At 42.8% G+C, this 23,304-nt stretch overlaps 1 protein-coding gene across 1 annotated transcript in view; it reads left to right on the top strand.

Moving 5' to 3' along the window:
* The first annotated feature begins 2,045 nt into the window (after positions 1-2,045).
* LOC134207020 (ankyrin repeat and LEM domain-containing protein 2 homolog) overlaps positions 2,046-23,304 on the top strand; it is a 38,319-nt gene continuing 17,060 nt past the window's right edge. The window contains exon 1 of the mRNA XM_062682760.1: positions 2,046-2,528. Within this exon, the coding sequence (XP_062538744.1) occupies positions 2,474-2,528 (55 nt within the window). The 5' untranslated portion in view covers positions 2,046-2,473. The remainder of the gene's footprint in view (positions 2,529-23,304) is intronic.

Raw genomic sequence — 23,304 nt, 5'->3', positions numbered from 1 at the left:
TGTCGTCGGCTAATGCTTCCCTCATGTTTGGTTGGAGTCCGATTTTCTTTCTTGCGTCGTCGTATCCAGGGCACTGAACGATAATGTGTTTAATGGTGAGTGGGTGGTTACATTTTACGCACTTTGGTGGGTCTTCCTTTTCCAGTAAGTATGCATGTGTTAGCCGGGTGTGGCCTATTCGTAGTCTGCTGAGTATGACATCTTCTTTGCGATTTCCTGTTAGCGCCTCTTTGAATGGTTTGGTAGTGTTAAGTCCAATATGATTTTAATTTAGTTTTTATTGAACTCAATAATATGTACAGAATGCAGTTTATATATAATTAATATAAACTAATTACTAAATTAATGATTTCGTGTGTGTTACTTCTACGTGAAGTTAAACGATTTACAATGATATGGAAATGCTAATATCATCTTCCAAACTTGGACGTACATGTTCATGATAGCATTAGAGGCGAAAGTATAGAATTGATAGTTCCGTTAGGATACGGCAGGCATAAAAACATTCTTCATGCCTGCCGTATCCTAACGGAACTATCAATTCTATACTTTCGCCTCTAATGCTATCATGAACATGTACGTCCAAGTTTGGAAGATGATATTAGCATTTCCATAAACTAATTTATATTATAGTTTCAATGGAATTTCGATTTTGTTCTAATCTAATTCATTTTTATTCAACTTAACAAAACTTAATTATCATTTATTTACAACTCCCACTCGAGACCTTAGGGGCTGAGTTTGAATAAAAGATATTTTAGTTACTAGATAAAGATTGTCGCTGTCCGGAACATCTTTTGCTGGCGAGGATAGGGGATTTAAATGTCAATGAAGGAAAAATACATACAATTTGACACCTGAGAACCGAAGCGACCAAGGAAGCGACAATCTTTATCTATTAACTAAAATATCTTTTGTTTGAATAAATCTTTTCACAGCCAGTTTCTACCACGACAAAACATGATCTCCACCCAAATGTGTTGGAATTCCTTCGAAGGGATACCTGAAAACCTTTTCACTTTTGCGAGTGATTTGCTGCACTTGCAACCGAAATTTTGTTTCTGCGAGTTTCAAAATTTGACCGCTAAGCTGTCACACAATGCGAGCTAGCTTTTGCTTATGCGAGTTGACATTTGTTTGTATGCAGTCACTTTCAGTGTAGACAGACATGCAAATATTTGGCATATCGACACCAACATTTCAAAACTGCTTTGGTAAACAAGAGTTTCTCACGTCGTTGGGAAGCTTTTGTTCCCATACCCACGTAATCCAACGCCATTTAATGAAAGATAAGGATTCGCTGCTTCCTGCTTCCATCAGTGGTGTTGGATTGGGTGGGTGGGGTCAAATTAGCCTACCAGCACCTTGAGAAGTTCTTGTTTACAAAACCAGTTTCATCCTTTTGCAATGTTGGTGCCGAATATGTCACTTTCTGCTAGCAAAATGCACGCTGCGAGTGGTTTGCTTTTGCAATGTTTGTCGGCGCTTTGCGCCTTGTTCCCATGTTTCATCAGCATCTTTTCGAATGTTGCACGAGATTATACATATACCGTGGCAAATAATAAGTATCGAAAATAGTTTCAAGCCAGACCGATTAACAGTTCCCACCTTAACCCCAAGGTGTTTTCATATTAGAAGGCCCGCGTAAACAAAACATTCCACAAACACATTTTCAAGGAATGCATTTTTGTGCAACACATTCCGTTAACGAGACAACGTTCGACGGTTTGTGTAGCTGTGTGTGTGGATAACCGACTTTTTTGCGCAAACAAAACGTCGTCGGTTTTGCGTCGCGACGGCCAGGACAAACAAGCGAAAATATCCTATTCTAAAAATGCGCTTTAATTAGCCAAAGATTTGCGAAACACAAGATAATTCTTATTATGAAAAAAATATAGGCCATTGTTCTATATCTCTTGTATTATGTAGTAACAATGTAGAAAACATAGATTGCACATATGAAAAATGCATGATTCAGTCAACACTTCGTTTTTGATCATATGGGACCATAGGATGTATTGAAAAGTTAACCTTCATTTTCGAAATAATTTCGTCAGTCAACATCCGATATCTGCCGCAGAAAGAAAAGCTGTGTTCGTTGTTTTGTTTGTTGTGTCTCCTGCGAGGAAAGGCAAATCCGATGAAATTCTGAAGAATCTTGCTTCCATTGTTGTTGCGAAAAAGTGCAGTGCCGATCGAGAGAAGTGACGTGTAAATTAGTTCCATTCGACAGTCCGGTGAATATCGACGGTGTTGGAATTTTCCTTCGGTGGAACCGTTGGTGGGGTGACATCTTGCGAAATTTTTCTCCCAATCGCGTTTTGACGTGTTCTTTTGTGGTGAGCTCTCTACAACAGCGGCGAGCAGTACAAAAGTGCCCGGAGTGAGCAGCGGCGGATGCAGCAGAGGATTCATCGGCAGCTGCCCGATCAGCAACAGGATATCAGAAGCGGCTTCTGAAATTGCTGCCGCAATGACAGCCATGGAGTTCTACGCAATTTACCTGCCATACAAGGAACCGGAACTCTGTAAGAATCCTTTCCTTTTAAAAACAATGCAAATATTTTACAGTGATTTCCTGTTTTTGATTCTATTGCGTGTTTTTTATACGTTAAATTGCATTTTTTTTATTCAAACGGCGGTTTAGGTTGTTTCAAATTAATTATTACAAATCAAACATTTTAGTTTTTACAACATTTTATTTAAGAATAGCTGCAGCTATTTTCAAAATTCAAAGATTTAGGTTTAAATATTTGGCCGTTTGATCTTCTAAAAAAACTCAAAAATTTCAAGGGTTCATAACATTTTTCAGATAACTGGTGCAAAGAGTAGGCCGTTATTATGAAGATAAATCCCTGAAATCGACAAGATTTCTTATTCATTGAATAAGTCATGCTTGAGAAATTAGCGTAATAAATTTTCTTCCGAGGTATCCCCATTATCCCCATCCTGGACGTTGCAAGACGCCGAGGAAGAGTGACGCAGATGACCTTACGACGTATTTTGTTTTGATTTCCACTGAGAAGTCTGTCAATCGATGGCAGCCACACAGTCAACAAGCAAAAATAAAAATAAAAACTGTAAAAAGTTTGTTTTTGGAGCGAATATATAGCCTTTACGTATACTGAGTATACGATAAAAGGGCAAAAACGTTGGCAAGATATCCAATCTTGGAATATCTGCTAAAAATGTCATCGTCTAACCTTTATTCAAGATATACTATCGATGAGAAGGATAAAGGCATACAATATTTACATTGTTTCAACCATATGCATTCCGTACCGAGGAAGTGCCACAAAGTGACCAAAATGCCCTGTTGGAAGTATCATGCTGGAGAGCAGCGTTTTGCGAATCTGTTCCAGAATTCCAACTGCATGGGAACAATCAGTAAAACTATGTCTTGAAAGTTAACTTTGACGACTAAGGTCCAATTTTTTTCACCTCTGCTTAACTCTTTATCGGTGCTTACCCATACGCTTAAACATTGTTTAAAGTTTAAGCGGAGGTGAAGATATTGACCCTGAAAGAATCTTCAGCAAGCGAAAGTTTGTCTCGGTTATGTTGTGTTTGATGACAGCACTGGCCAATGTGACTAAAAAGAAGTCATCCATAATTTACTACAACTTTACTACTTTTGCAGCAAAACGGTATAACTAAAAGAACATTTACTTTACTACAATTTTCGAATATACTAGTTGTTTGGTAGTTGGTATGATCAAAAGCAGTAAATGCTCAAGTAAATACTACACTCACATTATTTGTTAGTTAGAAAGAAGTTATCAAATCTAGTCTCTTATTTCGGAAGTGTTCCGGATATAACAATTGGGGACGAGGTTTTAGACCCTGATGCAATGGCAGAACTTCAAGAATCAATGATTGATTCTTTTTTTTCGACCCAGAAAATGGAATAACTTTCGAAAAGTGGTACAGCCGGTACGCAGATCTTTTTGATTCGGACGCCGAGAACCTGGAAGATGCCGCCAAAGTACGTTTGCTGCTGAGAAAGTTGGATACACCATCACACAAACGGTATACTAACTACATTCTTCCAAAGCTTTACAAGGATATCAACTTAGCGAACACCGTCAAAACCCTCAAGAAAATTTTCGAATCGTGAAGCTCTATCTTCAACAAGCGCTTCCAGTAATGGCTGCAGCTAGTCGAGTCAGAATCCGAAGACATTATCTGTCACGGAGGAAAGGTCAACCGTGCATGCGGATTTTGATTTCAGGAACATTTCAACATCGGCTTAAAGGCTAGAATCGAAAAATGCGACATTCTTGGAAGAATTTAAATGCACTGTCTTTCAAGTTAGTTGGCTTACTTCCTACATACCCACAAAGACCGAATCATCTTCATTCTTGATCGGCTTCACTGGAAATTGTACGAAAAGTATAAATAATGTCTATCAATCCCTCTCTTGGTAGGATGAGTGATCGCAATGATTTTATTTATGTTGACTATAAAGTACAAACATTCGAAGTCACACACCCAAACCCACCACAAAACAGAAGATACCACCAATGAAGCACAGTCGAATTTTTCCTTCAGATGTATGTCCAATGACGATGTACGCCGAATTCGCGTCTGCGAAAACTTGCGATACTGTTGTAATGGTTTGATTCAAATTGAGTATCTTGAAATCATCTTTAGCCGTCACTCTACTACGTACATCACCGATATTTTTCAATTGCTATATCACCACTTTTCAGGTTCCAATGGAAGAATTACCCAAAGATTATCCAATAGGTAAAATTGATAATCTGTGTTTGAGAAATTGACTGTCGTCGATAAACATTCTATGTGCTCTCTCTAAAGTGTTCGGAGTCGCTTATCTCAAATTAATTAAGTCTTCATCTTACACAGAAGCAGTTATTGTGCCCCTTTCAATCTGGTTACCGTAAAGCGGTGTGAGTACTGTTACAGCATTAACAAGAATTGAAAATGACATAAGAGAAGCTCCTTGACCAGTGATTACAGTCATGGTTCTATTAGATTTTAGTAAAGCTTTCGACTCAATTGATCATCATCTCCTATGTCAGAAATTAAAACAAAATTTCATACTGGGCCATTCTCCTGTAAACTTGATAAGGTCTTACTTATCAAATCCCGATACCAATACGTTGATTACGGTAACATTTCAATCTGGCAAAATCCCTGTATCAAGTGAGTGTCCCTCAAGGATCTATTCTTGGTCCATTACTGTTCTCTATGTTTTATTAATGACTTACCACTAGGCATATCATTCTGCCAATTTTGTTTGTGTGTGCTGACGATTTGCCAGTTATACACATATCTGGATTTCCAGAACGTATCAACGAACTTAAATGGAAATCTAATCAATACTGACATCCGTAATATACTATCGCAGGTAGGTATTTGCTGCAACGGTTTGGTGTTAAATTCGAAGAAAACTCAATCCTATTATCTTCACCCCACTAAACGTTACTAATCTAGCAGTAACTCCATTTGGTAGAAGTTGAAATAATTCCATTAATTACCACCGATGTAGTAAAAAAATTTGGACTTCTAATGGATTGTAATTTTGAGTTGGAATTCTCAAATTAATTCCGTTACTGATAAGGTTTACAGTACCTCATCACTTGTTTTGTTTAAGACACTGTACTCCACAACATACTCGCCAATTTAATTAAGCTGAAATCACTAATAATGGTCCATTGTTTTGACTATGGGGATGTTCTGTTTGGTCTTGTTTCGAAAAAAATGAAAAAGAACTTAATTGTAGTTTTTCAATGCTGTCACCAGATATGTACCATATAATCTGAGGAGATTTGACCACTTATCAGTATATAGAGAAGCCTTCTAGGATGTAGTTATACTAAACATCTTATTTCAAGAATTTGTATTCAATACACATTTTAAATAACTTCTGGAGCCGACCTACCTGTTTACCTTCACAACTTTTCACATTTACTCGATCATTATTACTTCTTATTAACTGTCCTAGGTATCCAACTCGAATTATTTAAAAAGAATCTTTTTCGTCATCGTTGCAGTTAAACATTGGAACGAATTGCATGATTATTTGCAGGAATGAAAAGGGAAATTCAACTACTTTCAAGAACAGATCAAGATTCACTTTAATCGGTATTAGGAAATGTACAATGAGTGTTGATCAAAAGACATTACTATCAATATAGTTTGCTCCTTATCCACATATACATTGAAAATCGTTAGAAGATTACTTATGTAGTTATGAATTATTATTGTTAAATAAATAAATAAATAAATAAATAAATAAATGATATGTTAAATAAATGATATGTTAATATTGGCCAGTTCAAGTTCATGGTGTTTTTCTGTTGACTTGAAGCGCAGTGCTATGCGGACATACGAGAGCCTACTTTCTCGGATCGAAGCTGAAACACCAGAAACTCTCGCCTCGCTACACTCCAGAATCTGATCATCAATCAACGGCTCGCGTCAATCTCGCGGCGGATACATCGCCAGTGATCGAAGTACGCCAGTCAAGCTCGAAATCAACAATGAACGCCGTTCAGGCGAAGGAAAATCCATGCCAGCAGGAATCCTCAAAGCCAGAAGGTAATTAGCCTCGCAAACATTGTTGGCAATGTGGTCAGATGCACTATGTTCGGGTTTGCCCTTACACGAATCACCAATGCAAGCAGTGCAACCGTAGCGGCCATAAGAAAGTGTACTGCAGCTGTTTCTTGAAGTCAAAACTAAAAAACGTTGCCGAGCAGATCAAAAAAGCCCAGCATGGTAAAGTCTCGAAGAATACGCATATGCCAGATCGCCATATACATATAGGACTGTCTTGCGATTCACGGCAGTTAGGACACTGCAAAAAAAAAACAAAGGTAAAAGGTAAAACTCTAAGCCTAAGGTAAATCTCCAAGTCTGTTTTCGGTCTCAAGCGATCGGTTCCTTTCAACACCATTCCTTTGGTGGAAACCGAGCTCACACGGTTGGAAACGTTGGGCATCATCGCGCCTGTCGACATCTCCGAAAAGGTGTTCCAATTGTGACGGTACGCAAACCAAACGGACGGGTTCGCATCTGCGCGGACTACTCGACGGGACTCAACGAGGCATTAGAGGCAAACCACTATCCGCTTCCGACTCCCGATGAAATCTTAGTAGAAAGCAGATGATAGTTCCAACAAGCTGCTCTTCATCAATACTCATCGTGGTCTTTATCACTTCAAACGCCTTGCTCCTGGAGGGGGCGTTCCAACGTTTGGTGGATGAAATGATTGCGTATATTGGAATCGGAACCCGTTCCCTCGAAACCATGGTATGGTCCAGGATCGACTACGCAGGTCTGGTTGACGGAATGTAGAGGAACTGTTTCGTTTTCCATCTCACTGAACATAGATTCATCTCATTGCAAAACAAAGAAACACAACACCAATCTCGTCGCTTTTTTTTCTCTCGGATATGTTACCTTGCCGCGGTGGGTCGGCTTACGCCATTAGCACTGAGATGGCAACCAAAGACATATCCTGTCGTGGTGGTATCACATATTGACTATTCTTTGTTTGGTGCCGCGTTACATATCTGGCATTGACGCACTAATTTACGGCATTTGCATGTGATCAGTCAACGGACGTATCGTGTTATGGAGCCTTGAATGGTGAGTGCAGTCTGGCAGAGGCCTTTACATCAGTGATAATGATGTGAGTTCTCTTCTTTTCAGCAATACTTTTCTGATGCGTTCCTGTGTGACGATGAGACGTAGCCACGCTTATACTTAGCTAGCTAGGCATTTTATTGATACACAATGTATTCAAGACATTCGTAGGGAAATGACTACTGGATTCGCTGGTAGAAGTTTTTTAAACTAGGAACGTGGTACCAGTCTTATTTTGTTATGTCTCACTTTGAAGAGCCATAATAAAAAATACCACACATTAGAATGATGGTATATGAACAATCTTATGACGGCTTCATTCTCGATAACTTTTACTAATAGTAGGGAATAGGCGTGATGAAGCTTTACTTTGCCACCGAAAAGTAGATCCTATAAGCTGACTCATAGCTGATCATTAATTACATTATAGATATTGACGGTTTAGAAACGATTAAGCTACTTGCTTAAAACATAATAATAATCTTAGACTACCTTGACAAAAGAATAACAATAAAATAGACCAAATGCGAACAGTCTCCACTTTTTACAAGACATAACTAACATTGTGTTTGATAGTATTGACACAGAACAAAAACCATTAAGAACCAATAACTTAGGTAACAGGCCAATAACAAAGTAATTCGAGGAACCCATACTTCATACCTTCTGACCATAAAGACAAAAATGACATCGTACAAATCAATCTATATAATTAATAATGAGATAATTGGAACGAATATCTATTAAAGTTGTAAATATAATGTCTTTTGAGCCAGTTCAACAGTGTCTTAATGGACGACATGATCCTTGTACGGCTGGAAAACTGCTTCAAAAGTTATTACCTTATCATTTTTATATATCGGGGATTGAACACTTTCTTATATTTGATTAAAAAAAAAAACTTCCAACTCAGTTTTTACGATGAAGCATTGGGCAGTATATTCCATGTGAGTCGGATAAACTGCTTCGGTTGATTTTGAACGTGTACAATGACAATAGACATCTAAATAGCATAAAAACTGGTTAAATAATGTGACTCTGACAAAAAAAATGACAAAAATGACTTTAAATGATTACGATGTTAGTTAGCATGAGACCTCTCTGACTATCTATGAACGTAATTCCCTCTGATTCAGTTGCAACAGCGTCTTCTTGGACGACATGTTCCGTGTACGGCTGGCAAACTGATTCGAACGGAATTATGCAACGGTATCATCAAAGGCCTGGTGCAGAGGTTTCTACTCTATTCAAAGTCCCGCCAGTAAACCTTCACAAAAAAAAGAAACAAATAAATTCCTTTTCATTGATTTGTTTTTGATGGGATGGAAATAGGAGCTATGGGACGAAGTGCCGAACCATTCCCCTACTTCCTGGTAGTCGAAGATCCTTACTTCAAGTGCCCTGAGGTACACATGATCAAGTCGACGACAACGAAAACCACAATCAAATGCTGCATCAATCTTTTTCGACATTCGGCATCCCGGAGGTAATCGTATCCGACAACGGCACCCAGTTTTCAAGACATGGGTTTCAAAAAATCTGCATCAGTCAAGATATTCGTCACCTCCGCAACGCTCCGTATCAACCACAATCGAATGGACTGGCCTTCGGAAAATTCGATCGGGAGGAGAATACTTGAGGGAGCCGTTTACACTTTCCTGCTAGTATACCGTAACCGTACTACGCCAACCAGTGACCTAGAAAGCAGATTTCCAGCAGAGATGATGTTCGGGAGATCACTTCGTACCATATCATAACAGGACACCGCATCCAGGGACAGCAACAAGCAGAACAACGCCTTCAACGAGAAGCACGGAGCAGTTTAGAGCAGATTTCAGTTCGGCACTTTTGTTTATGCAAAAGTGCAGCGCGCAAACTCTTGGCGGTGGGAACCTGCAACGGTCATCGAAAAGATTTGAACAGTCAACTATAATGTGTTCCTTGAAGATCAACATCGCCTGATACGATCGCATGCTTATAAGCTCAAGACTCGAATTCCTCTAATCAGTCCAGCAGATTGTCCACTTTCGGTTTTCTTCTATGGTTTCGAAAAAAAAACAGCTCCGATGCACAATGTTCCTATTGAAAAACTAGAGACGAATTCGGACGATCCAGACGAAGCTAACCTGACGGGTGATTCTTCGGACGATGAAGCGGTAGATAATGAAGAACCTGAAACAATACGAGAATCAATTCCAGTTGAAACCAAGTCACCGACTACACCAATCCTAGAGAGAGGACGGGGAATGATTCAGCTTTCGGTCCGGTTCAAACCCTACTGGAAGACGAATCCTTTAATGAGGAAGATGTTGGATCATAGAAATCTTTGGTATCTCATAGCAACTAACGACTATATAAACCCCACAAATGTCATATGAACATTCATTTTAAGTCTGTCTTTCAAACAAATAGCAATTAGTTGTTAGAAGTTATCAAATCATGTCTCTTATCCCGGAAGTGTTCCGGATATAACATACCGTCAAACGGGGTGACTTGCAACACTTGCGTTTTCCACAAGTTTTTGTTTTTTACAATGAAATATACCCAAACCTCGACTTATGCCATCACGCGTCCCTAGTTTACATTGTATTTGTTGTGCCTAGTAGGTATTCAGGTGAAAACATAACTCACTGTTGTTTTTTATATTATTTTGTGAAACTGTTTCGTAAATTGAAAGTCGGACGTCGTAAATCGTAAGTCCGTGTATCAAATTGAAAATAATCTCACCAAAATTGATCCCCTCTCCAGTTACAGTATCTAATAAGGTTTGTAATTCACAAAACTATAAAATCAAGCATAATTTTTCATAACGACGTATGTAACAATTATGAGGATTCGAGAAATCCTTTGGAGAAAGTTAGCAAAACTTTTCTAAAACTGTTTAAAACTAAATCTTTTTCGATACTTTTTCCGCTGGCATGCATCATTACATGACACGTAATAAGCGTGCTCCACATCAGCTCAGTTCATTCAAATTCACTGTGAAAAACGATAAAATTATACATACACCGGTATGCTGCGTACGTCGGTGTACATTGGTCAGTTTTCCATAGTGCACGATTGACCTAACTGCACTTTTTGTTTTGTTTTGCGTTTTTTGTTACTTAGGTCGCTCTTAGTTTCCCATATGCTTATGTAACAGTATGTAACGTATGTAACAGTGAGACTTCAAAATAGAAATTTTTTACAAACGTCGATTCGTAAAAAGATTGAATTAAAGAATTTTATGATCTGAAATCAGTAAAATCGATGCGTATTATATAAAGCCGCGTGTGATTGTCACTTTGTATTAAAAACCTCGTTTTGTTTACTTTTGTTACATACGTCGTTATGAAAAATTATGCTTGAAATAATAAAATTGTTTGTTTTTGAAATATCAACTTTTTTAAAATTTGTCTCCACGCGGGGTGACTTGCAACAGCTGATACACTAATTCAGTTTTTAAACTTTTTTTAACTGAAATTGATTTTGATGTTACAGAATTTTTGTACCATGCCGCGAAACTACAAGAAACCTGCAGGAAGTCGCATGTATGCTATTTTTTCAAAGGAAACTTTCATGAAGGCAGCGGTAGAAGTTAATAACACAGTTAGTTTATCCGGGAAGCCACTCGACGGTACGATTTGACCCCAACAACAATTTCACATTATCTTAATACAGAAAATAGAAAAAATAAGACTCACGGTGGTCAAACGGTGTTGAATCCCCAAGAAAGATCAACACTGATGGATGGTTTGCTTGCTGTGGAGTGGGAAATGCCTTTTCAAAGAATGATCCTAAAGTAATCGTGGAAATGTAGATGACAGGAAATAAAGGAGAACCGTTTTAAAAACAACTATCCAGGGAATAACCGATTGTGTACACCATTCTTAAACCGGCATAAAGCACTTTCAAACCCACGAATTGAAAATATCAATCTATCCGTTGAAATCGTAAAAAAAGCGGAATGAGGGGAGGGGGCTTCCCTCAAATAAGGCCCCTGCCTTGACAGTGGTGAAGAATGACCCAGGATGAACAATCACTATGATTAAGTTGTTCTAAAACATGTTCTGATTGAATTAGATGAAGTGTTGCAAGTCACCCCGCAGTAGGGGTGGGGCTTGCAACAAGCATCACTTTGATATTATTTTCAAATTTTTATTACTGTTGTATATCTGATTATATGTCTAATTACTAATATTAGGACACATTAAAAGTATCATATACTATGATATGGAAATGCTAATATCATCTTCCAAACTTAGACGCACATGTTTATGATAGAATTAGAGGCAAAAGTATAGAATTGATAGTTCCGTTAGAGATACGGCAGGCATGAAGAATGTTTTTATAGAAGTCGATTTGAGAACGAGCGGAGGGCAAATGTTTGTGATGGCACATATCACACGACCTTCCTTCTGCCAAGCTCCCGTATGAAGGGGAGGGAAGAATATCAGTGTGGGCTGATATATCTCCACTGGCAAAGGAAGGTGGTTTGGTTGCTCATATGCCATCGCGTGCGGAAGGATTTTCTATCGACAGTGGTGTCTCCAAATTTCTAATATGACATCAGCATTTAGTCGAATAGGATTTTTATTGCACAGTTCTGTTTTCTCATTTTCTCATATACTATTAGAATGAATAAATCCTTTTAATTCAGAATTATTGAGAGAGAAACTTGAAAAGTGTTGCAAGTCACCCCGTTTGACGGTAAATTAAATGAGCACTGTAAAGAAATGACGCGAAACAAATAGTTATATCTATCTATCAAAGCTTATACGCTGGGGCAACTTTTTACACGTTTTTTACGCTACTATTTCAAATGGATTTTTTTTTGTTTAAAACGATAAGGAGATTTTTGGAAATTACGCGGTACGTACCCCCACGTAAAAACCGAGTTAGATTTCGGTCGACTTCTTTTATTTCTTTATGGAAGCAACTCCGCCATGAGCCTCTGGGTCTGCCGCTGCTGCGATATCCAGCTGGGTTCCAGTCTAATGCTTGTTTAAGACAATTCGTTTCCGCCCGACCATGAGATGTGGCCGACACCAGTTGTGAGGCCACCAGGCACGAATTATGTACTGCAAGAGCTGTCCAAAAACCAACCTTCTTGGTACATTTTGGGGTCCCCACACTTGGCCTCGGGCCCCTTCCGGCTAAATCCGGCCCTGTTCATAACTGAGGGTATCCTACAACAAATGGTCGGGGTTCAGTTCTTTTTGACTGACTACTTTGTTCGTAGAATGAAAACCGAAAGTAATTCATATCAATTCGCTAATTGAGGCACAACCTCACCCCAACTAGCGTATGCCGTTCGCTAATTGGGGCGTTTTGAAAAGCGCCAATGTTGTTTACTTTTTGCATTGAATAAAGGAAAATTTTACGCGCCAGAAAATATCGATCCCGCCAAAGACGGATACAACGTCAACGCGTTTTTGACATCACATTCCAGTCTGATTCGCGTCTTGCTATCTCCAAGTGGAAGGTTGTGTTTTCTTAACGTCGTTGGTTTTCAGAATAAATTTGTCTGAATAGTGATTATTTAGTGATAAAGAGTCGTTTCGAGTGCAGTGAAGCTTGGAGTGATCGAGAAGAGAAGTGTTTTGACGTAGGACTTTACGTCTCTCTTTACTATACCGGTGTCATTTTAAATTATTCAAATCGACCGCGTTACGCTGTGTTGAAAGATTTTAAACGTTAATAGCGTTCGTCTCAGTGGACGAATTTCTGCGAGTAAGCCCCTCAATCGACAGATTTCAAGTATGCCTTCCATGTCCATGCTTGATAGGACCCGAAAAACTTGTTTCAATAGGCATGAAACTGTTTTCAATGAAAAACATTGAGATCAAGGGAACCTACAAATATGGGTACCGCATAATTCTTGCATCATTCCATTACCACGTTCTGATTGCTGCAGACACCATACCAGCGAATGAGCAGCCGCTGGGACTGCCGAGAAGCCATAAAATAGCGCAACGCGATTTTTTCCTTTCATTCTGACCGGGACAAGCGAAGCAACCGCATCATCGATTGAACAGCACTCACACCTTTTAGCAGGGAATGAAGTCTGCACCGACCGCTTTTCGACTCAACACCATCGAAGCGACCATCATCAGCCGAAACCTAGCCAGTACATCAGCAGTCCACCCTACAGACCCGACAAAGCAGCAATGCTGAGCAGATACCGGCAGCAGCAGCAGGTCGAGCCGAGACCGGCCGGCATCGGTGCTGAGCCAGAGACAAACTGAATAAAAGCCACATGATGCAGCATGTATGTCCAAAAACAAACGGTTCTTCAGAGGCCAATAATAGAGATCAATATCAATGCTTTCAATACCCTTCGAGATAGAAATTGTACTCAGGTGCCAAATCCAATATTCTAGAGATAAAATTTTATGCGTGATTTTCATAAATAGCGTCAAAACTAACAGTGGATAATTTTTCTGATTTAACCGCGAAGTGGACGAAGGACTTCGCTTGACCATGCCTTTAAAGATTCATAAGATGTTCAAATCTCTCACATAATCTTATTTGGATAAAAAAAACACCGATAACAGCTCAAACATTAATAAACTATCAATCGATTTTTCATCAAATGTTGGATTTTTTGGCATTGATAAAAAAAATATGTAGATAAACATTGTTTGATACTGACCGCACTGACAAAGCGAACGTATTGAATGATCGTCCCATGTTACCAATTCTAAATCTTATCACCCGAAATCCCATGTCCGGGTGTTTCCTTCCTTCTACTACTAACAATGTTGTCTCAGAAAAGAACACGCACTTCCCACCTGAACTGCAATTCTAAGCTCGCTTGCCCGGCTTATTGGCCTGTATCTAGCGAAAAGTCCCGTTAGGAAATAGACGCCAGCCCTTCTCGAACGCGTTGATGATGACGCTTTGGCTGACAAAGAAGCGGGATACAAGACATTAGCTGATTGGCCCACCAATTGGGAAGCAGATAAGAGTTTAAATAAGGTATAAAAGAAAAGTGCATTCGCTCGCAGAGCATTTAGTCTTTTTTATACCATCACTAGAAATTCGCGATTTTAAAAGATCGTTTTCTTACTTTTTGCATAGCCGAAGCAAACAGCCTTTTTCAAGGCTCTAAGAGTTAAAAATAATGTTCTCCTTAAGTCGCTATCGCACGAATTAGAAGGCCGGACAGATACTTCCTGATTTTTTTAATGATTCTTGTTCGAGGTAGATTTGATTTCTGTGTCGGTTTGATGAGAAGATTTTGCCAAAGAATGGTATGCAACGCCGATTATTTATCCAAAATAGTTGATGTGAGAAATTTGGAAATATTATTATGTATCTTGAAGGCATGGTCAAGTCAAGTCCTACGTCCACTTAGCGGTTATGTCTGAACATTACCTACTGTTCGTTTTTGAAAAATATAGTATAAAAAGTGATTTATAGAGAAAAAACAGAAGACGCCATTTTAATCTGGTGAAGAACAGAAGAGGTGATAAAACCCGTGACAAACGGATGGATTTAACACCAAACAGGACGGGAATGAATGTCAACAAACTGCCGATGTCACTAAACGGAAGATCGTCGAAAAGAAGATGGGAGTTTGTCAACATAACCTACAACAGCAACGACTGCGCGCCGTATCGCATCTACTGTGAACTACGAGACAACAGGAACAGGAATGGAACGATGAAGATCAATATAAGTTTTCGTTGGGTTCAGGTTACGGAAACATGATGGATTCAAAAAGTTCATAACGGACGCCGTGAAGTACGAGGGTCGTCACAAGATTTTCGTCTTCATGAGCAGCTACGTAAAACGAACACACTAATGGTTCGCTAAACTATATAAACTATAAACTAAAAACTATCAACAATGCTAATGGACCATACTGAGCATACATCCCAAGACACTTGGTAAGCGTGACCGGTGTGGCTCCAGGTATACCGACGGAACTCGACATAGACGACATCAAGAGAGACTTGGATTGTAACGTGCCGATTATGGAGGTCAAACAAATGACGAAAAGAGGCGACGATGGTGAAAGGATTCCCATCAGCCGAATCAGTGTAACATTCAGGTCTAACGAACTTCCAGAGAAAGTCAGATTCTTCTGTTGTGTTAGCAAATTCATTCCGTTTATTCCACGGGTGGTCTTGTGCCTAAAATGTCTTCGATTTGGTCATCAACAGGATAATTGCAGAGGAACAAGAAGATGCACGGAACGACATGAGGATGGAACCGATTCTTCGGTCTGTCAGAAGGAAGAAGTTTGTGCACATTGTAAAAGCCGTGACGTGAATTGCCCCGAACGAAAACGGCAGTTCGACATCAAAACGCTAATTTCCAAAAGAAATCTAACGTACACAGAAGAGAGTCAACATATTCCGGTCATCAGCAGAAATATGTATGAGCCACTGAATGCTGACACTGGAGAGTTTCCTGACCTCGCGGAGAGCTTTGCATCCATGGCAAAAGGGACATACACATGGAAGGACTCAATGAAGGAACAGTGGATGAAAACCAAACAAGAGCGGAAAGCAATTCAGCCGGCTGTAAAGTTGTACAAAGACCGACCGAAGATCGCCAAAAATAGGCGACCAAGAGTAGACCAAACAGGGAACCAAACCGTAGCTTCAGCTACAAACGAGCAACGAGATGCTTTGATTGCACACAACAGTAGTTCTACGATGAATGGAACGGCCCTATCAAATCAACATCACGTGTCAGAGAGAGAGAGAGAACGTTGGGAGGAGATGCTGAAGGAAGCTCAAGCAACAGCAAAAAAAAAAACTTTGCAAGAAACGATGATCAGCTTCTATTCCGAATTTATCGGAATGTTGGGCCCACAAGAAAACATAAAGAACATGTTCAAGAAATGTACGGAAAAGCACTTCAAACTGGCGAACACCGTTGTGCTGCACAGCCACGGCAACAATATAAACCCCCAGGAACACAGAAATGGCTTCGTTGAAATTAAAAATATTATAAGCAAATATCCAGAGCTTGTTCAAAAATAAATTGGAACTACAGCGTATTCTAGCATCGGGTCACTACTCAGCAGCTTTCTTGGCTGAGACATGGACAGCTGTAAACATGGAAGACAGAAGATACCAAATCTCGAATTTCCACTTCATTCCTCAGTCTAGGGATGATAACTACGGAGGAGCAGGAATCTACCTGAGCGTCAACTGGAACTATCAAAGACTGACAACACCGACAGTTTCACGTAACACACAGGTAGTAATGATACAAATGATTCAGTATGAACTAGCGTTGTGCGCCATTTACGTAAGCCCATCAATCTCGGCGGTGGAGTTTAATAACGACATCAAGGAAATATTCTCGACCTGATACCTGTGACAGACGAGGGCAGATTCTTCTAGACACTGTTAATGATAGCAATTTTCTCATACTGAATGATGCTTAATTCACGTACATTCCCCTACATCTGAATCGACGATCGACAGCAATAGATGTAACACTGTGCTCAACAGAAATGATCGGAATCAATATTGAACTAAATCGCATCAAAGTTCAGAGCGACAAATTTTTCATCGATAAGAAAAATAAATGCCGAGCAAGTGAATAAACTAGACAATCATCAATATCGAGGATTTAGGGAGACACATCAATAGGATCCAGAAGAAAAATAGAAGGAAAAATAACAAGCAACCAAAATTCTGGTGGTCTCCAGAAATTGATAAAGCGTGGCGGGAAAAAACAGAAGCGAGGAGAGAATTCAATCGAATATCGAGCCAAAACAGGCACGGCAAATGCTGGGTAAAGCGTACCATTGGTACTTCAGCATTACCTGAAGGAATAAAATAGACCCCATCTCGCGGTCATAGCCTCTTACCCAGCAACTCCTATCCCTAGCTCCTCGCGGTGCTGGCCGGGATACGAAACAACCTTAGGGAAGATCAGGTAACCAATCCCGGTGGGAACTATGGTCGTATGCTGACAGGGAAGGGGTTTGCTCCTCTCCGGAGGTGCAAATCTTATTGAGCGTCTGTTCTCCATGTCAGGATCAGCTCACAACAGCGTCTGTTCTCCATGTTAAGGGCGGCTGATCATCGTCCGAGTGCCAGCGAGGGACTCTAAAGTGAAACTGTGCACCATGGTCCACCGGAAATAAGGAGGAATGGTCCTCTGGAAATTTAGGGGTTTGGTGTCAGGTCCTGCAAACCAGCCAAAAAAAACTCACGCAACGAATAATCAACAAGAGTACGGACCGGAACCATCATCAAAGATCACTGCGACGAAAATGGACTAGCGATTGGAAACTCGGTTCGTGGAACTGCAAATCTCTCAACTTCATCGGGAGCACACGCATACTCGCCGATGTGCTCAAGGACCGTGGATTTGGCATTGTAGCGCTGCAGGAGGTTTGTTGGAAGGGATCAATGGTGCGAACGTTTAGAGGTAATCATACCATCTACAGAGCTGCGGCAACACACGAGCTGGGAACAGCTTTCATAGTGATGGGCGATATGCAAAGGCGCGTGATCGGGTGGTGGCCGATCAATGAAAGAATGTGCAGGTTGAGGATCAAGGCCGGTTCTTCAACTTCAGCATAATCAACGTCCATAGCCCACACTCCGGAAGCACTGATGATGATTAGGACGCATCCTACGCGCAGCTGGAACGTGAGCACGACAGCTGCCCAAGCCACGACGCCAAAATCATCATAGGAGATTTGAACGCTCAGGTTGGCCAAGAGGAGGAGTTTAAGACCGACTATTGGAAAGTTTAGCGCTCACCGGCTGACGAACGAAAACGGCCTACGACTAATTGATTTCGCTGCCTCCAAGAATATGGCCATTCGTAGCACCTACTTCCAACACACCCTCCCGTATCGGTACACCTGGAGATCACCACTGCAGACAGAATCACAAATCGACGGGGCCCCTCTTGAGGACTGCTGGAATACAGTCAAAGCAGCCATTAACGACGCAGCGAAGAACAACGTCGGGTATATGGGTCGAAGTCGACGGAACGATTGGTTCGACGAAGAGTGCAGACAGATTCTGGAGGAGAAGGACGCAGCGCGGGCGGTCGCGCTGCAGCAAGGTGCCAGCAGAACGTGGAACGTTATAGACGGAAGTGGAACAGCAGAACCGCCTTTTTCAGGAGAAGAAATGCCACCTGGAAGAAGCGGAGTGCGAGGAGATGGAACAGCTGTGCCGTTCTCAAGATTCACGCAAGTTCTATCACAAGCTCAACGCATCCCGCAAAGGCTTCGTGCTGCGAGCCGAAATGTGCCGGGATAAGGATAGGAGCGTCTTGACGGACGAACGTGTGGTGATCGAAAGGTGGAAGCAGCACTACGAGGAACATCTGAATGGCGCTGAGAGTACAGGCAGTGAAAGTCAAGGCAGCGGAGTCATCTCGTCAGTTCAGCGGACGATGGAAGCCAACCAGCCCGCACCTTGAGGGAACTTAAGGATACCATTCAACAGCAGGAGACCAATAAAGCAGCTGGTAAGGATGGTATCGAAGCTGAGCTCATCAAGATGGCCCCGGAAAAGCTGGCCACTTGCACTGCACAAACTGATAGTCAGAATCTGGAAACCGAACAGCTACCGGAGGTGAAAGGAAGGGATTATATGCCCCATCTACGAGAAAGTCGACAAGCTGGAGCGTGAGAACTTCCGAGCGATCATCATCATAATGCCGTCTACAAAGTGATATTCCAGATCATCTTTCGTCGTCTATCACCATTAGTGAATGAGTTCGTGAGAAGTTATCAAGTCGGCTTCGTTGACGGCCGCTCGACAACGGACCAGATCTTCACTGTACGGCAAATCCTTCAAAAATGCCGTGTATACCAGGTCCCAACGCACCATCTGTTCGTTGATTTCAAGGCGGTATACGACAGTTTAGACCGCGTAGAGCTATGGAAAATTATGGACCAGAACAGCTTTCCTGGGAAGCTTACCAGACTGATCAAAGCAACGGTGGATGGTGTGCAAAACTGTGTAGCTTGAAGATTTCGGGCGAACACTCCAGTTCGTTCGAATCGCGCCGAGGACTAAGACAAGGTGATGGACTTTCGTGACTGTTGTTCAACATTGCGCTAGAAGGTGTCATGCGGAGAGCCGGGGGTAACAGCCGGGGTACGATTTTCAACAGATCCAGTCAGGATTCCAGTTCGAGACAGCAACACGTACGGACGTGTTTTTTGCTCGCGCATTTTTTCGAAGTGTTTTTTCTCGTTCGTTCGCTGTTTACGTTTCGCTTGTCGCGTTGGCGTTATTTCCCCCCGGACCCGTCATGGGAGACTCGGTGGCCGATTCGGTCGCTGGAAAAGTGCCTAAGCGCACTGCTCTTAGAGGCGCAGATAACCCTTACCAAGCAGCTTTTGCAGAGCAACGTGTTCTCGTCGTTGCCGCTTGATGACGCTAGCAATCCGCCGAAAAAGAGGAAGAAGCAGCAATCGCAGCTACCGCAGGTGCAACCGGAGCGGAAGAAGTGCCCACCCGTGTTTGTGAAGGGCGATCCACCGGATTTTCGCCAAAAATTCGCCAGCTGATCGCTAAGGGGCTGAAATGTACTTTTCGGCTCTGCAGCGAGGCGTGAAAGTGATGCCAGCCAACCGGGACCATCATCAATCCGTCGTGGAGTTCCTCGAGGTCCACAAGTATGAGTACTACACTCATGACCATCCCGGCACGAAGCCGCTCAGGAAGCTTTGCTGCGAGACTTCACGACATGAAGGAGGAAGAGCTCCAAGCAGAGCTTGAAAGTTGCGGACTGAAGCCAGTAGCCGTCCACAAGATCGCTCGTCACGACAAGGCGAGGAAATATCGAGACCAGCTTTACCTGATCCATCTGGAGGACGGCTCCACTACCTGGAAGGACCTGAAGCTGGTTGGCGTTATAAATTACACCGTCGTTGACTGGGGCGATATCGGCCAGTGCACCGCGATGTAACGCAATGCACCAACTGCTTCAATTTCGGGCACGGCACCCGGCACTGCCGCATGAAGCCGCGTTGAAACAAGTGTGGCGAACCCCATCCGACTGACGAGTGCGACAAAATGGAGGTGGCCGATCCCAAAGTGCGCCAACTGTGGCGACAAACATCAGGCCACCACAAAGGGCTGCCAAGCGAGCCGAGTTCCTGGAAATCCGGAAGAAGGCTTCCACCAGGACCATGCCGAAGAAGAACCGTGTTCCTGTAATCAACGAGGTGAACTTTCCAGCCATCCCTGCTCCCCGTCGTGTGATTCCAATACTCCCACCGCTACATGCCGCACAAGCGACTGGCAGCGGCAGCTACATCGGTCCAAGCTCCAACATCGTCGGCACCATCCACCAGCGAATGGCCCCGCTCCCTCCTCCTGGGTTCCGTCGGCGGTCAGAGAACGAAGCCGTCCCACCGGAGAATCTGCCCCGCTGTACACTCCGGAGCAACTGAGTGCCGATCTTCGCGCAGCTCGCCACTCGACTGCGCGGCTGCAAAACTCCGATTCGACCAGGTCTTCACACTTGGCATGTTCATCATTGAAAATGGCTGCTAGGGTGGGCCTGGTCAACTGGAGGCTGCTGCTCGCTAAAGAGCAAAACAATCGAGCTGAAGGATTTCCTTGAGGAGAAGGAAATAGACGTGGCGTTCATCACCGAAACGCACCCTAAAACCGGAGGTGAACATCAACATCGGACTTCCGCATCGTGCGACTCGACCGGCCGACCAGGGAAGTGGTGTGGCCATCGCTCTTCGCTACAACATCAACTGTCGTCTGCTTCCAAGCTTCCAGCTCAGTGTCATCGAGGGCCATCGGTGTCAGAAATCACCACTTCGGTCGGCACAATCGCGCTCATCGCGGCGTACTGTCCAACGCAAGCCAAAGCCGGCGATGGATCATCGGCTGCTCTTCGGAGGGACATCGTCAAGCTGACGCGGAGGCAAGGCCAGTATATCATTGCCGGCGACTTGAATGCCAAACATCAAGCCTGGAGCAACAGTCGCGGCAATCGAAACGGCACCATCTGGAGCAACGACATGGAGGAAGGCCACTACACGATCCTGGGCCCGGATTCCCCCACTCGGCTGAGTCGGTCCGGTGCCCACGCAACGCTCGACCTCTACGTAACAAACCTGAGTGACCACGTCTCGCAGCCGGTTGTATACCAGGAGCTCAGTTCGGATCACTATCCGGTGGTGGCGGAACTGGGCTCCTCGGTCAATCGGCACCAGCAGTTACGGCGGAACTACCACCGAGTGAACTGGCAGCGTTTCCAGCAGTGCGTCGATAACACCGTCGACTACGAGGTGCGTCCGGAGACGCCGGAAAGTATCGACCACCAGCTGTGCGCTATCGAGGAGGCGATCACAGCGGCCCGAGAGCAACACGTACCGACGGCTCGGCAGGTAAGCAACTCCTTAAACATCGATACACTCACCAAAGATTTGATTCGATTGCGGAATGTCACTCGCAGGCAGTTTCAGTGTACTGGACTGCCTGAGCTTAAGGCACGCGGCAATCGAATCACAAAAAATATCCAGGCCAGAATAGTGGACCTCAAAAATAACGATTTCTCTAATAAGATCCGCACTCTCCCAAATTATGCTAAGCCGTTCTGGAAAATGATCAAGCCTCGGCCCATTCCACCTTTGATCCCACTAGACAATAAGGGATCTAAGGATCGCTTGATAGCTCCTGCAGAAAAGGTCGCTGAAATAGGTCGTCACTTCGTCAGCTCACACAATCTTGGGCAGAACATCGTCAGTCCACACGAAGCAGCCGTCAACGAGCATGCTAACAACATCCATTTGATTCCGAACGACTTCTCGGAGGGAGTTGGAGATCTCAACTGACGAATTGACGGCCTATATCAAATCGTTGAAGAACATGAAGGCCCCAGGCTTCGACAGCATCCTGAATCTCGAGCTCAAACACATGGGTGCTCCGTTCTTTGAGCACCTCTCGCTGATCTTTAATCAGTGTCTCCGGCTTAGCTACTTCCCATCGTCCTGGAAGTCAGCGAAAGTCATCCCCATCCGGAAGCCTGGGAAGGATCCTTCCTCCCCAAAAGTTATCGACCCATCAGCCTTCTCTCAGGATTATCAAGCTATTCAGAAAAGCTATTCATCATCGGTTACTTGAGTCTGCCGAAAATCTCAACATCTTGCTCGAGGAACAGTTTGGTTTCCGACGCGGTCAGTCAACTGTACACCAACTGAAACGAGTTACCAACGTCCTCAGACGGAACAAGTTTGTCTCGAAAACATCCGCCATGGCCTTACTCGATGTCGAGAAGGCATTTGACAATCTACGGCATGATGGCCTGGTGTACAAACTACAACGCTACAATCTTCCCAGTTACCTGTTGAAAATCATTAGAAATTACCTGTCGGCAAGGACATTCCGGGTCTCAATCAGCGAGTTCCAATGCGCACAGCGTCGTCGCAAGAGTCCCCCAGGGCAGTATCCCTGCTTTTCAATCTGTTCACTTCCGATATGCCAGAACATCCAGAAGGTGGCATTCTGTCTCTGTTCGCAGATGACACCTCCATCGTCTACAATTGTAGAGTGATCAGGGCGCTAGCAAAACTCCAACGAGGCCTGGGTGCCTTGACAGAGTACCTCATCAGCTGGAAGATCTGTATCAACGCGGCGAAGACTCATGTCATCATTTTCCCTCACTATAAATCCCCTAAACTTGTTCCGCCTGGGGACTGTGAAATAATCCTCAATGGCACGACTGTGAAATGGGCCAATGAGG

The sequence above is a fragment of the Armigeres subalbatus genome, chromosome 1, assembly GCF_024139115.2.
Source record: "Armigeres subalbatus isolate Guangzhou_Male chromosome 1, GZ_Asu_2, whole genome shotgun sequence".
In the NCBI taxonomy this organism is placed as follows: Eukaryota; Metazoa; Arthropoda; class Insecta; order Diptera; family Culicidae; genus Armigeres; species Armigeres subalbatus.
Note: the sequence above shows the minus strand (reverse complement) of the source record. Positions and strands in the feature narration are given on the sequence as shown.